The sequence below is a fragment of the Tachyglossus aculeatus genome, chromosome 25 (genome assembly GCF_015852505.1).
Source record: "Tachyglossus aculeatus isolate mTacAcu1 chromosome 25, mTacAcu1.pri, whole genome shotgun sequence".
NCBI lineage: Eukaryota > Metazoa > Chordata > Mammalia > Monotremata > Tachyglossidae > Tachyglossus > Tachyglossus aculeatus.
Window position 1 is genome coordinate 12586286 of NC_052090.1, and position 15108 is coordinate 12601393.

Here is a 15108-nt window from a genome sequence, read left to right on the forward strand (position 1 = left end):
ACTATTTTGACTGACTAGGTACATAATGTAAACCACCCTTAAAACAAAAAACAAACTAGTTTTTAATACCAGATCTGATGAGCATTTATTTTGTTAGGTAAGTTTTTACGTATTGATATAATTGTTCAGACCTTCTAGTTATTACTACCTTCTGAACAAACCATCAGAATGCCGCACTGCCATAAAAAAAGTGATTGTCCAGCACAACATCTGCTATATAGATAAGACTTCAGTCTCAGTGGTTCCTCCCAAAACGGCAGCCCCGGAAGGTCAGGGAGCTAGGGAGAATCTGTCTTCCTGATACAGTGGACTGTTCTTTTTTCATATGACTTTCTGGAGAATTGCATAGCACTTTTATCCACCTACATTGGGCTTGGCCTCCTGAAGCATTATCTGCCAGACTGGGGCGAGCAAAGCCTGCTGCGGAGTGAGACTTCTTAACACCATGGAGTAAAGTACTAATAGTAACTTCTGCAAAATACAGTTCTTTCCCTTTCTAGAAGTGATCAATCGGCCAGGTTTACGGCTTGGGAACTGGCAAGGAATAAGAGCGGAAAAAAATAGCCACATGTAAACACATGATCAAAAATAAGAAGGGCTGTAGGCAATTTGGCTCACTGTTACGGTTGTTTCATTATTTGCCATGGGAACATAAAAGATTATAAACCTCAACCGTAAATCACTTATGCTGGTGAACTGATTTTCACAGAGAGTTGGTACCATATTGATCTACTGATCCCGCTGATGGCTTATTTCCTGCAATGATGGCTTACTTCCTGCAGTGTTCCCGCACAGCTCTGAAAATGAAACTTTAATCCTCATTGTTTTCTCTAGGAAACTTCTCAAAGTGAGGATGGGAAAACCTTGGAGGATACCCCTAGACAACCAACTCAGGGCAGCCCATGCAGAAGGTACAGGTAGAAACACATATCTCTTGCCTCGTTATTGGTGTCTAATACAGCATTATCCGTTTCACTAAAATGAAATCCAAGACAAGCTTTCTTCTCGTGAGCCGGCCCGGTAGCTTCTATGGTGTGACTTGGCAGGCTACGTTGTATGACTTTAATCCCTGGCATCGTCCTTACGACGTTTACATCCAGGGTTCCCATCCGATCCAAGTCCTGCCGAGGATATTGGGGTCTGTGGCCTGGTCGATGAGGCATTTGACTTGCTGCTCTTCCGAAAGCCCCTCCTCCGGCTCTCTGGCTCGAACGTTGTGGTCTTTGCTTCCTCGGGCTACAGAGATGTAGTCCTCGAAAGCAGGTGCCTTTTCATGACCGAGGCGCAATTCATCACTGAAATAAAGATCACGTAGAAATGAACCCTAAATCCCCACCCCCAACGCACACATTCATATTTTTTTTCTTTCTGGGTTTGGATTCCTAGCTGCTCAAGGCAGATCTGTTTGCTTATCTAACACCTGCTGGAAAATACCCCAAAGATATTTCCCCCGCACTCCAAAACGGTCTGTTATTGTGCTGGAGAGAGTTTTTTCACAGGCCAGTTTTGCTAACAATTACAAAGCCTTAACTTCATCTTTCCCCTTCCTTCACGACTCATTTCTGCAGATTTCCACCTGCAAGAGCAAGAGTCTTCCTTTGAGAGCTGGCTCGGCTAAAGTCCAGGGTCTGCAGGAAATGCAGCAAGCAGGAACAGCTCAAACTACTCTCTCCACCCACAGAACGGCTGACACCCAGAAGATTCCCTGCTTCCAGCCTGGTCCAGTCCCAATTTCTGCACTGAACAAGGAGAAGTGGAGACCATCCCTTCCCTAGAGGTGAAAGGAGAATTCATTCATTCATTCATATTTATTGAGCACTTCCTGTGTGTAGAAAACTGTACTAAGGGTTTGGGAAGTACAGTTCAGCAACAAAGAGAGACAACCCCTGCCCAACATTACCTTGCGGTGGGGTAGGGGAGAGGGGGAAAAAGGGGGTCATTTTCTCAGACTGGTCCAGTGCACACTGTTGAGGCACCTGGAAACTGGGAAACTTGCCTGCACTGAGAGAAATTTTCTTACCAGGTAATAATTGCCGGGTTGGTTCCTGTTAATTTTCTCTTGGCATAACTAATTTTCTGCAAGGGATACCAGTTGGTGTCTGCTGTGTTCACTGCCCGGGTCCACGTTCCTCCTTTTTTCAACATCTTTGTTTCAAAGTTCTGCATTAAAAGAACATTTAGTCCCCCTGCTTTGTTCAGTCTTAATGATAGCAACAGTCCCCCCCGCCCACTTCCTGAGATCCCTGACTCCCCAAACAACGCTCAGGACTAGTGCATTAATCGAACCAGCCTTTCCTCACCTACAGCAAACTAGGCCTCTTCCTCTCCTTCAAAATCTTTTTGAATGGCTCAGATTCACTCCACCTGGCTCCAGGGAACACCAACCACCCTTCTTACTTTGGGCTGTCTGGATGTTTCAGTTGGTATAAACCTTCCTGGGTGTTGACAGATAAATGTCTTTTTCCTGCACTTGAATCCTGGGGGCAGGAACTAGGGCTTTTTCTTCCTGTTACGCCTGGTAGTGCCTAGCCCAGCCAGGCAGTGGCAGCTCGGTAAGTACTGTAGACAGACCTCAAACAGTGATGATAAATTCCTTATTTCTTCGAGAAATCAGTATTACTTCCTTTGATCCATCACAGCAACCATTTTCATTTCAGAGAAACAGAGATGCCCAGAAAACTTCAATTTCAAAGAGCAATATTAAGTGCTTCTTGGGGCTGGTCTATGTAAAAGATTACACCTTAAATAGAGATACCACCTAATCCTAGGCTTTGGTGTAGGGGGCCTGTGCTGAAACGAGAGCATCTTTTTCATGTTTGATTAGGAGGGTATCGGTTAGCTGGCTCCCAACCTTTTGGGGCTCAGGTTATCAGTTTAGGAGATTTTGCTTTTGTGGGGGTAGCTTGCGTTTTATTATAAATTGGGTAGTTCTGAGGCTCCTCTGGTTTATGTATAGTTTATTTACGATTGAGCTGAAATCTGCATCTTGTTGGTATTAGTTTTTACTCATTCACCTATCAGCCTATAACCAAATCATTTAATTTTTCAGAACCACATAAACAGGTTCCTTATGAGGAGGCAAAGACCATTTTCTGAGATAACCGTGACCATCCAATGAAGAACTAAAGTGAAGTCTCCTAGAAAAACCACTGGAAGCAAGCCATCAGTCACCCAGACCCAGAAATACTAAGGTAGATCTACCCTCTTTCAGTACTGTTACTGTCAGCAACTCCTATAGACACTACACTGGGTCCCTGTTAATATGGTTACCTGGGCATGATAAAGCACATCCCTGATCTGATTCGATTTGGGCCTGCATAAAGAGGAGCCTCTGGATATGTCTGCCCGATAAGAGCCTGGTGGAAGGTTTAAGAAGCAGGTGGAAGTTGTGAACTTGTTTTCCCTTCAGATGCTAAACCAAGGGGGCTTTGCCACTGGTCTTTTTGTCCCAGTCGAACCCTACAGGACGGGAAAGCACTCGTGTGGCTCGGGCAAGCAAGGCGGGATTGCTTTGGGATCGGTTCCACTGAAGGCTCAACTTGTCCGATCCCACGGGGGGCGAGGGGGTTGCACTGCCCTCAGCCAAGATGGGGGATATGGTGACATGACTCTGGTCCCGCTGCATGGCTCAAACACTGCTGGTGCCCAGCAGGTCTCGGGACTAAACCAATCTTTAACATGAAAAATTCCCCCCAGGGCATGAAGTGGGAGCAAAGCCGCTTAGCCATTCACTCTGGAACAGAGGAGACGGCTTAAACTTACCTTCCAGTCCAATGAAGGCTCCTTCACGAACACATCCATGGTGCTGAGGAGGAGGTCGGGGTCTGTGCGGAAAGCGTGGAGGGCGTGCACCATCACACTGAACACGAGCCCCGATTCTTTCATCGGTGACATCAGATTAATGAGTTGGCGAGTCAGACGGAAAGGCATCAACTCGGGGACCGGCAGAAACTGAAAGAGGGAAAAGCACACGGGCCCAGCGCAGTGGAGAATATCAACTAAAAGGCGGGAGGAAGAAAGGATTTGGGGGCAAAACAATTTTAGTTTCTTCTTTATTACCGATCTTCAGATTGGAATATTTTGGTCTGAGTTCCAGGTGAACTAAGAGAAACTACAGTTGAGGGTCAGTTGGAGCTGAACCACAGGTAAGATGCCTGAAGCCTGAGCTCCTGGTGGATGGATGTACATATTTATTATTATATTCATTTTATTAATGATGTGTATATATAATAATATTTATTTATATTGATGCTACTGATGCCTGTCTACTTGTTTTGTTGTTTTGCTTCTTGGCTTCACGGCTCCGTCCTCTCCTGGTTTTCCTCTTATCTCTCTGGCCATTCATTCTCAGTCTCCTTCGTGGGCTCCTCCTCCCGCTCCCATCCCCTAACTGTAGGGGTTCCTCAAGGGTCAGTTCTTGGTCCCCTTCTTTTCTCCATCTGTACTAACTCCCTTAGTGAACTCACTCGCTCCCACAGCTTCAACTATCATCTCTACGCAGATGACACCCAAATCTACATCTCCTCCCCTGTTCTCTTTCCCTCCCTCCAGGCTCATATCTCCTCCTGCCTTCAGGACATCTCCGCGGGGATGTCCTCCCACCACCTAGGACTCATGTCCAAGACTGAGCTCCTTATCTTCCCTCCCAAACCCTGTCCTCTCCCTGACTTTCCCGTCACTGTGGATGGCACTACCATGATTGAGATGGTGAACCCCACGTGGGACAGGGACTCTGTCCAACCCAATTCGCTTGTATCCACCCCAGCATTTAGAACAGTGGCACATACTAAGCCACTTAACAAAAACCACAATTATTATTATTATCCTTCCTGTCTCATAAGCCCACAACCTTGGTATCATCCTTGACTCTGCTCTCTCACCCCACATATCCAACTCATCACCAAAACCTGCCAGTCTCACCTTCACATAAAGATCCAACCTTTCCTCTCCATCCAAACCACTACCTTGTTAGTACAATCACTCATCCTATCCCGACTGGATTACTGCATCAGCATCCCTTCTCATCTCCCATCCTCCTGTCTCTCCACTTTGGTCTAAACTTCACTCTGCTGCCTGAATTATCTTTCTACAGAAACACTCTGGGCATGTCACCCCCCTCCTCAATAATCTCCAGTGGTTGCCTATCAACCTTCTTATCAAGCAAAAACTCCTCACTGTTGGCTTCAAAGCTGTCCATCACCTTGCGCTCTCTTACCTCACCTCCCTTCTCTCCTTCTCCAGCCCACCCCGCACCCTCCGCTCCTATGCCGCTAATCTCCTCACCGTACCTCGTTCTTGCCTGTCCCGCCATCGACCCCCGGCCCACGTCATCCCCCGGGCCTGGAATGCCCTCCCTCCTCACATACGCCAAACCAGCACACTTCCCCCCTTCAAAGCCCTACTGAAAGCTCACCTCCTCCAGGCCTTCGCAGACTGACCCCCCATTTCCTTTGCTCCTCCTCCCCTCCCCATCGCCCCTACTCCCTCCCTCTGCTCTACCCCCCGCCACGCTCCACGGAACTTGTGAATATATGTACATATTATTCTACTTATTAATGATGTGCATATATCTACAATTCTATTTATTTATATTGATACTATTGATGCCTGTCTGCTTGTTTTGTTGTCTGTTTCCCCCCTTCTAGACTGTAAGCCCACTGTTGGGTAGGGACTGTCTCAATATGCTGCCGAATTGTACTTTCCAAGCACTTGGTACACTGCTCTGCAACAGTAAGTACTCAATAAGTACAACTGAATGAATGAATGAATGATACTGGATTTGAGGGATTCAGGCTGGTGTATTTTGAGGTACTGAACTATGAAATTTTGTCTTAAGGCTCAGAACCTCTTACTAAATGAGAATTCCCCTCTAGACTGTAAGCGCCTTGTGGGTATGGAACAGAAGCAGCATGGCTTAGTGGGAGTCGGAGGTCATGGGTTCTAATCCCAGCTCCGCTACTTGTCAGCTGTGAGACTTTGGGCAAGTCACTTAAATTATCTCTGCCTCAGTTACCTCATCTGTAAAATGGGGACTAAGGCTGTGAGCCTCACATGGGACAACCTGATGACCTTGTATGTACCCCAGCACTTAGTGCGTGGCACATCATCATCAATCGTATTGAGCGCTTACTGTGTGCAGAGCACTGTACTAAGTACTTGGGAAGTACATAGTAAGCGCTTGGCAAATACCATCAGTATTATCATTATTATTCAGATAGAGCTATAAGACTCAGCACTGATTTAGAAAGCAAATTGGGGCCCACACCCTGCCCCCTCCCTTGTAAAGCTCCACTGTCCATCGTTTGCACAGCCCCACGCTGCAGGAGGCGTACACGAAAGGTAACGAGGGGGCCTCCCTACCTGAGTAGCCGATCCAAAGGCATGTCCGAAATCGATCCCAACCATGCCACCTGTCTCCAGGTTAATCATGAAATTGGAGAGGTGTCTGTCTCCAATTCCAAGAATCCAGTGACTGACGCAGAGCAAAGCATGCGAACGGGCAAAGTGAGAGCGGAGGGCCAGGAAGGCCTCCGGTCTGGTGCTCATCTTGACAAAGGCCCGCCTGCGGCAACACAGAAACAGTTGTCACCGACAGTGCGGCCGCGCCTGTGGTCTCACCCCAGGGGGACCGCCCACGTCCGCGTGTTGCGTGTTGTACTCACCGTAACAGATCTCCAGGCACTCTGCTTTCTCTGTTTCTGAAAGCTGTGACGGCTTCTGTGCGACTAGCACGCCTACGAGTTAATAACAGGAAGCCCTCCTGACTGAAATTGAAACTGATGCCTGAAAGGACTGGAAGTGCTATTAGCTGAAGCCTGAAATTAGGATATTATTTGAGCCTGGGGAGCTTGCGGAGGTCTAGCAACTGCACAGTCCAAGTGGGCATTCTCAGGGACTGGAGAGGCAAGTCAGGCATCCAGGCAGCAATCAATCAATCAATCAATTAATCGTATTTATTGAGCGCTTACTGTGTGCAGAGCACTGTACTAAGCGCTTGGGAAGTACAAGTTGGCAACATATAGAGACAGTCCCTACCCAACAGTGGGCTCACAGTCTAGAAGGGGGAGACAGAGAACAAACCAAATGAACTGCAACTGGTAATTTCAAGTGCCTAATAATTATAAATTTAAAAATTCTTCCAATTTTGCCTGCTGTTTAAACCTCAGGTATGACTTGGGTAGAAATGAATGTTTTCTTCTAGAGGATAAGCTGTGAAAATTACTCAGTCCTTATCCTTTTTTTGTTGCAGTAGAGTGTATCATTTTAGAAATCAGAAAATGCATTTCTACACACCCAACTTCCCCCGCTGAGGTAGGTCAGAGGTTATTACATGATCCCAGTAAACACAGTCTCACTAAAAGTCTCCCATGGTCAACACAGACTTTGCCCACAAACTAAAAATGAGAGGGGGAGGAAGACACTTACTTGTACATAAGCATGTAGGCTCCAAAGTCTTGTTTTTTGGACATCTTGTATAACCACTCACCATACTCATGAACAGGTCCTTTGGGATTGCTAAAAAGGCAAGAAGGAGGAGCAAAAATTAGCTCTTTTTAGGGGAAGGTATCCCGGTTTTAGGTTTTCAGTATGCAAAACCTTGAAAATTTTCACTGTTACGCATCAGTTGAATGAAAGATGACAGAAAGATTCAAATCCCTAGGGATCTGCACGGTTGACTTAGATTTGATTTGTGTACTGTACTTTGTTCAAGGTCATCTAGAATAGTCCAGCTAGGGATGAGCTAAACTCAGGGAGGACCAGGTTCAGAGGGCAAATGGGGGTGGGGAGGGCAACCAGACTGTTTAACAGCTCATTCACAGGACAACGGTATATTTCAGACAGAAGAAATCATGGAAGAGTAACTTTCAACTCCCACAGCCTCCAGAGGAAAAGCAGCCAGGGACAATGGTTCACTGTTTCATGTGCAAATAGGTGTCACTGTTCCCCGGACTGCCGCTTCAGCTCTGAACCTACTGAACTCTGACCCAGTTGGAAAGATCCCGCCAATGGAGCCTAATCAAATACTCCCCACAGAGAGTGCAAGTGGGTAAGAAGTGACAGGCAAGTGACACTTTCCAAAACTCTAGGCAGTTTTTCTCTTTTTACACCTTTCTAGTACTGCCTGTGCCCTTTAAATCGAAAGTTGATATTTAATACATTTTAATGACCCTAATAGTGGGAAAATCTGGCCTTCAGTTGATGTTTTGCCCAGATTTGCTCAGGGAAAGAGTTTTGAAAGGAAACTTCCTGTTCAGAATTATTTTTGGGGGGGGGGGGGGGGTTGAACCTGAATACCCCACTGCATAAGTGCTAAAGTAATGTTAGTGAAGATTATGATCTGGAAAAGATTTGTGTTTTTGTAGCTATGTATTGCTAACCTGCTCTTAATACCTGCAGGTCTGTCTGGCAGAATTAAAGATTTTTTTTTTCAACCCCCAATACCTGGCTGGCTGTCAATGCAGTAGAACCTGATCTAATCACGAAAACGCAAACCTCTAGACTGTAAGCTCCCTTTGTACCAACTCTGTCATACTGTCCTTTCCCCAGTGCTTAGTTCAGTGCTCTCTCTACTCATTCAGTACACACCACTGATTGACAGTCCCACTATGCCAAACTGGAACAATTAACACGACTCAAATTCTTGTAACTTTAGCTGGGTCGATGTATGACTGACCCCTCTTTCAGGTAGGGAAGCTAAGGAACCTAAGTTGGAGGGAAAAAGGAGACATTCTGTTTCGTGTACTTCTGCTGGGGGCTCCTGTGGAGGATGAGGGAAGAACCTTGGGGCTGGATACCTCCGTGAAAGGAACTGAGTCTGCTGCTACTGATTTGCCTGGTGCCACTCATCCTCTCTCACTTGTCTTCGTACTGGAGCCCGTAATGTGCCACCAGAGTAGGTGGGCAGGGTTGCAGCATATTGGCCAATGCCCAGAATATTTCTTGCAAAGAAGACGTTTATTTATGACCCGTGGGGGGCCTATACTGTGCCACATTGACTGCCCCGTTTTAGCAGAGGGTTACCTCGGTGGCTACTGCAGTCTTTGCAGTTACGTTGAGGATTTCAGCAGGGCCTGTCCACCTGCCGGAATGCCTTAGCCCCAGCAGGCCTGCCCCTCCTTGCAGAGCCCCTGAGCTTGGGGGTTCTAGCAGTAAGTGGACACCAAACGTCCATAACAGCAGTATGTATGTAATCTAAAGAAATAAGCATTTAGCCAACTTCATATAAATTTGCATTTCATTCATTTATGGAGGATTTCCTCTGACTCATTACCCAACCAGTTTTCCAAATAGGCCGCTCCCTTACGGTCCAAGTCACCTTCCTGCCTCTTTCAACCAAGATCAAAATCCTCTGGTTGTAAAACCACAAATCCCTTGGTGATGTCACAAACAGGTGATTGGGAGGGTCTTGTTTGAACATGCAGAGGGAAGATAAGGGTAGCTGGAATTTATACAGCGCTTTGTATTTGGAAAGTGCTTTGCGCTCTATTATCAGTTAGTACATCCAAGTATTTTGGGTGGCTCAATATCATTCTCTCCCATTTTCAAATCAAAGAGCTTAGGGGCAAAGAGGTTAAACCACTCCCTCCAAGATGGCCATTACTGCTTAGATATGACCCCATAATGCTCTACTCTGTTCCCAATGCCTGTCTTTGAGGGGCTTACCACTGAAATTAGACAAATACGGAAACAGAAGCTCCTTCAACTGTAACCTTATGCAGCCTGGGGCTCCTGCCATGTCTCTTCTGTCCAGTCCTTAGAGCATTCTAGATGAATACTTAATATCAAACCTGTATAGAAACAGTAGGCAGAGGGGACAAGGGAATAGGCTGCAGTGGCCAAAGTCCCTCTTCTCTTGATGTGTTTTGAGCTGGGCAAGGGGAATGGAACCTCTGCTGACCAAGCACACCTGCTGCTGGCCGGTAGCTCCCCTTCCCCCACTTTTACTATAGTCACTTTGACTATTTAATCCTCACATCTCTTCCCAATTTATAGTTGAAGAAACCAAGATGAAGAGGTGACCTATGGTCACAGACATTGTGGAGCTGGCATTCCCATTCAAAGACCAGATCTCCGGTCCACTGCTGAGTTTTTGGACCAGCATGAGCAGGCAGTGCCCATGTCTGCCAAGGTCAAATCCATTCTGGTTGGGTTGGAACTACAGTCCCTAATGAATCAATCAATAGTATTTATTGAGCACTTACTGTGTGCAGAGCACTGTACTAAGCGCTTGGGAAGTACAACTCTGCTGGCAAGAAACAGATGTGTTCAGGATCTTTTCTCGAAACCAGAAAATTGTATTTTTTACCTGTGTTTGCTTAAAACGTCTCCATCAATGTCTGCTTCTCTCAATTTGTAAGCAACTGGACATTCATTTTTTCCAAACACAGCAACAAACCTGAAACCTACAGCATGTTCAATAGCTAAACTTTGCCTTACCTTTCATAAGCAGCTTTTTCCCCTTCAGACATACTCTTCAGAATTAGTTCCTTTAGAGTACAGGTATTTTCTAGCCATTCAATCACTCCTAATCTGGAAAGATGAAATGGGAAATAGTTGTAATTTTGCTAATAAGACAAATTGTACCAAAATATGCATGTGTCTGCATGTCCCCACCCATGAGACTTGATTTTCCTTCCTGCAAATAAATAGCACTCATTTGAAGTAAACTCTAACCTTTTCCCCTTCTTGGAAGCTATCAAGTAAGCATTTATGTTTCTGATTTAAAAGAATGGATTATCTGAGTTTAGGAAACAGTAGCACAATTTTTGGAAAAAAATAAAATAAAAAATGAAGGCAATCAGGCCCCAAAAAAGTTGATTTCCTCAACTCAGACATAATCAGTGCATCAGACAGAGCTTTGGCTGGCAAAAGAGGATGGCTAGTCCCATGGAAAACACTGCCCCACATTTCAGTCTACAGACTTTAAAGAATACCTTTATTTTAGACAGTGTTTATGTCTTCACCACATCCCCATGAGCAAGGGGAAGGCAGGTGGCCTTATTCCCATTTTGCAGAAGAGGAAATTGAGACAAAGAGAGGTCGTGTGACTTGGGGCAAGTCACTGATCCTTTCTTTGCCTCAATTTCCTCTTGTCCCAAGTCACAATGGCAGGTAAGTGGCAGCGCAGGGACTAGAACGTGTCTTCTCTGACTCCTTGACTGCTCTTTCCCCCTCCTGATGCTGCTCTCCCTAGGGAGAGATGAAATTACTCTGTGACCATGACTATTTTGAACTGCGAATAGAAGCAAAAGGGAGCTGACCCAGACCACTCAGAAGCACTACATGAAGCTAAAATGTATGACTGGACTGCTGAATTTCAATCAGCTTTCCAAAAGAGTCAAGTAGAAAAAACTGCAACAGCCTTGCCCAGAAGTTACAAAGTCAGGGGCTGCTGTAAGAGTGATCATCCAAAAGCCAATGTCTTAGCTTTTGGACCAGATGAAGAATCCCCTCCACTGCCCCCCGTCCATCCCTCCCTCCCGCCGTTACCTGAAGTCCTGGAACATTCATGGACCGGAGAATAACTCTAAATAACGGACCTCAGGTGGTCAAACAGAAAGAAATTCTCCTTTTGGAAGAATTTTCTTTTGATATTCCTTCTACCTAAAAACTTCCATCTTGACCAGATTTGGGCTTCAAAAATTCAACTGTGGCCTTGTGTGGCTGAGGTCAGAATTGAGCTAAGTGATATTCCCACTTTAGCACTTAAAAGCATAGCACGGTTATTTATCACTTTAAGCAATGGTGCATCTTCCTGGAGGAGAGGATTCAAAGAACCCTACCTGGTTGTCATAGGAATAACTTGGTATGTTTTCAGCTGCATATTCCTTTGGCTACAAGCAGCATCTTGTGAGAGGATAATATTCATGATGTCCAGCAGCTGTTCAATTCGCTGATCCTGTCGCAGATCTTCTCCACCTTTCACAAGGAAAGGATACTCTCTCTCATCATGGCCTCGGATGATGATACGCTTTGGCTTCCTAATGGAGGCCATTACTTTGACCTTGGAGCAAGGTAGTAAAATAATTTTAGGCGCAAATTGCACAATAGCTCACGTTTTCTGGGCTCTGCTGACGATCGGAAAATTTCAGCTGGTTATGCGGAATGAAGTTGCAAATGACTCCAGCTAAGAAAGAACACCTTTAAATGAAAGCCTGCCCGTTCCACTCCCACCCCCCCCAATCATGGAGCCTATTCTGGGAAAGATGGCTGTGGGTGTGACAGTGTGGCGGGGGAGGCTGGGTTTGCAACCAGGAGGTCATTCTGGGCAGGAAACGTATCTAACAACTCTGTTTTACTGTACAGGCGCTCAGTACAGTGCTCTGCATATGGAAAGTACTCCGTAAATACCATTGATTGATTGATTGATGCCACCTGTGCACCATGACCTCGCAAGGCAGGTGGCAGCAAGATTTTGTTCTTGGTGATTCTGGGAACAAACAAACATTTGAGCCCTGGTTACCAATATTTTCACAATCTATTGTTTATAGTTGTTGCCCTAATAACTACCAATATGTTACTGTCACCTTCTAATCAGGAAATGAACTGAACCATTCCCTGGGGCTTATAAAGAATGTAAACTATTTTTTCACATTATAAGGAATTTAAGAACATAATTACTGACAGAAACAAATGCATCTTCCATAACCTGGGTTTTTTTAATTAATTGATGACATCTAGCCTTAACTCTCCACAAAAAATCCAAGATTCTTTGGGCAGCAAACGTATGACCTTACCCGTTCATCAAATCCAGTGATTTTTGCATGGTATTCAGGCAGTGGCTTCCCTTTCCCATCATACTGACCTAGAAAGACACAGAACATTTATTCCCGTCACACTGACCTAGAAAGACACAGAACATTTATTCCCATCATACGGACCTAGAAAGACAAAGAACACTTATTTTAAGCAGAGTGCCTTACCCAAGGACTCCTCCGGTCAAAAATTAGACATTGATCTAATTAGCAGTCAGTCTAGATAATTTATAGAACATTTCTTAATATTTCATTTTCCTACAATAAAAGAAATGACTGAATTGAACTACTCTTTATGGGTTTCCCTGGAGGGCTCCATCCAGAATGGAATACGACCTTTACTGGGGATGGAGGTGGCCAGTGTCTGAAGAAAGGTGGGTTGTACTGGGACACCATCTTGCTACCTTCTGGGACTTCACTCTTCATGCCATTTCCGATTCCTCTGGTTGAATAAAACATATCCAAACAGAACCCTCTCTTAGTGGATGCCTTGGTGGGGGTGATGTGATCAAATGGAGAGAGCCTCCTGAGGGAGAGGTAAGAGGTTTGGTCTTTGTTGCGCGGGTGGTCTCCCTGAGTGTCTTTGAGCTGATGATGGGGAGGAAGATGCTGCACAAGGATACGTGTCGTTACCTTCAGGTCCCGGCTGGCATCACAGGGGGTTTTGTTTTTGTTTTTTAAGCTAAGTGAGATGTGGGCATGTTTGAAGGCCAAGGGGAAGGAGTTAGACCATACTCAAAATCACAAGTAGAAATACCCAGAGGGACTCAGACTGAGCTCCAGCCATAACTTCTCTTAAAATCAGACAGCAAGCAGATCTTTGTTTCCAGTTGCCTTCTACATAAAATGGAGAGAATACCAGTACCTCTCATAGGAATGTCTGCAGTATAATGGAGTTAGTTCTAAAGCTGATTTATTCATGTGACAAGTATAAAATCAAATTATTTCTCCTCTTATCAATTACTGTTACGGCTGAGCTCAACTCCCTGATCTGAGGCTCCCAAGAGCCCAGCCTCCAGCCTGCTTCAAAGAAGATAATCACTTCCCGGGCGGTCACAGTCCACCTGGCACTGCCTCCGCTCCCCGTGCAGCAAGGTTCATCAAAACCCACTGAGGGGAGGGTGCAGGGAGCAATTCTCCATTCTCCATACAGCCATTCTCCACAGCTGGGGGAGAACCAACCCACTAACTGGAGGCCAGACACAATTAGCCCTTGCCTGGCCAGGGGTTCGAATATTACGGCTCAAATGCAGGCCTTAACAATCATTTTCAAAGACTGTTCAATGATGGGAAACAGAATATAACTTCAAATTCACACAGGAGACCTTAAAGTTGTATTCAGCAACTCCTACCTGCAGCTTTACCTACGTTTTGCTAGCTGAGACTCAGGGCCGCGACAGAATTTGCTTACCAGGAATCTCCAGCTCACTCCTCAAGAATTCGACTCTGAAGTCGCTCAACCAGGGCGAACACTCTTTCAGATTTCCAGGTGGCTTGGAGCTTTCTTTCATTTTGCTAGTCAAGGAATTAGTAATGCTGGTGAAGTCACTGAGTTTCATTTGTAGTAGCTTTGAGCCTCCTTTTCCAAAATGATGGTCAAACTCACTCCCAAAAGCCTGAAATGAACAACTGGCCTTAGAATAACAAGTACTCAGTTCAAGAATGGCATCCCTCCATTATGTTATGTTGCCAACTTGTACTTCCCAAGCACTTAGTACAGTGCTCTGCACACAGTAAGCGCTCAATAAATACGATTGATGATGATGATGATCCCTCCATGGGCCACATGGACTGCCGACTGCCGATACAATGGAACTGAATCCCTGGCTACATGGCTCTTTTTTTTTTCCCAAGGCTTTGGGAAGATCGTGATATTCAGGGGCCGAATCAAAAAGTGCCAGGCGTTTGTGTACAGCACAGGACAATCTCTTAGTGCACCATATGAGAGGGCCTGTCTGCCACTCGTGCCCATAAAATTAATCACCAGTATGTTATGTTCATATATGAAAGAAAATGACGTATTTAGTTACAACCAACAGGAAAAATAGCAGTCTGACCCGGGAGTCTTTGCCCTTGCGCCAACTCTGGCTTTTGCCCGCTTCACTGTCTTTGTCGGTGCTCCTACTCTTTCAGCAGTCCCTACCTCTGCCTTCGAGGCAGCCAAATTCTCCCCCACCACATCTCCCTACTCTGCTTCTCCTCTGTCCCCCAGCGCTTCTCACGGCTCCAGGTTCTCAACCCTTGCCCCTCTGCCTCAACTTCCCCTTCCTCTTTCCCACAGTCCTTTCTCCTTTTCCATCTTCCTTCCTCTTCCTTGGCTTCTGTGGCTCTGGCTCAGTCCTTCCATCCACTG

General features: G+C 45.7%; 1 protein-coding gene across 1 annotated transcript in view; it reads right to left on the minus strand.

The window, feature by feature from the left end:
• Positions 1 to 253: 253 nt before the first annotated feature.
• The window catches only part of PRKDC (protein kinase, DNA-activated, catalytic subunit), a 123168-nt gene continuing 108313 nt past the window's right edge, over positions 254 to 15108 (minus strand). The window contains exons 77-86 of the mRNA XM_038766499.1: positions 14167 to 14371; positions 12738 to 12805; positions 11784 to 12004; positions 10438 to 10530; positions 7426 to 7515; positions 6663 to 6734; positions 6361 to 6562; positions 3763 to 3951; positions 2021 to 2160; positions 254 to 1295 (exon numbers count right to left, since the gene is read on the minus strand). Of these exons, the coding sequence (XP_038622427.1) occupies positions 1091 to 1295; positions 2021 to 2160; positions 3763 to 3951; positions 6361 to 6562; positions 6663 to 6734; positions 7426 to 7515; positions 10438 to 10530; positions 11784 to 12004; positions 12738 to 12805; positions 14167 to 14371 (1485 nt within the window). The 3' untranslated portion in view covers positions 254 to 1090. The remainder of the gene's footprint in view (positions 1296 to 2020; positions 2161 to 3762; positions 3952 to 6360; positions 6563 to 6662; positions 6735 to 7425; positions 7516 to 10437; positions 10531 to 11783; positions 12005 to 12737; positions 12806 to 14166; positions 14372 to 15108) is intronic.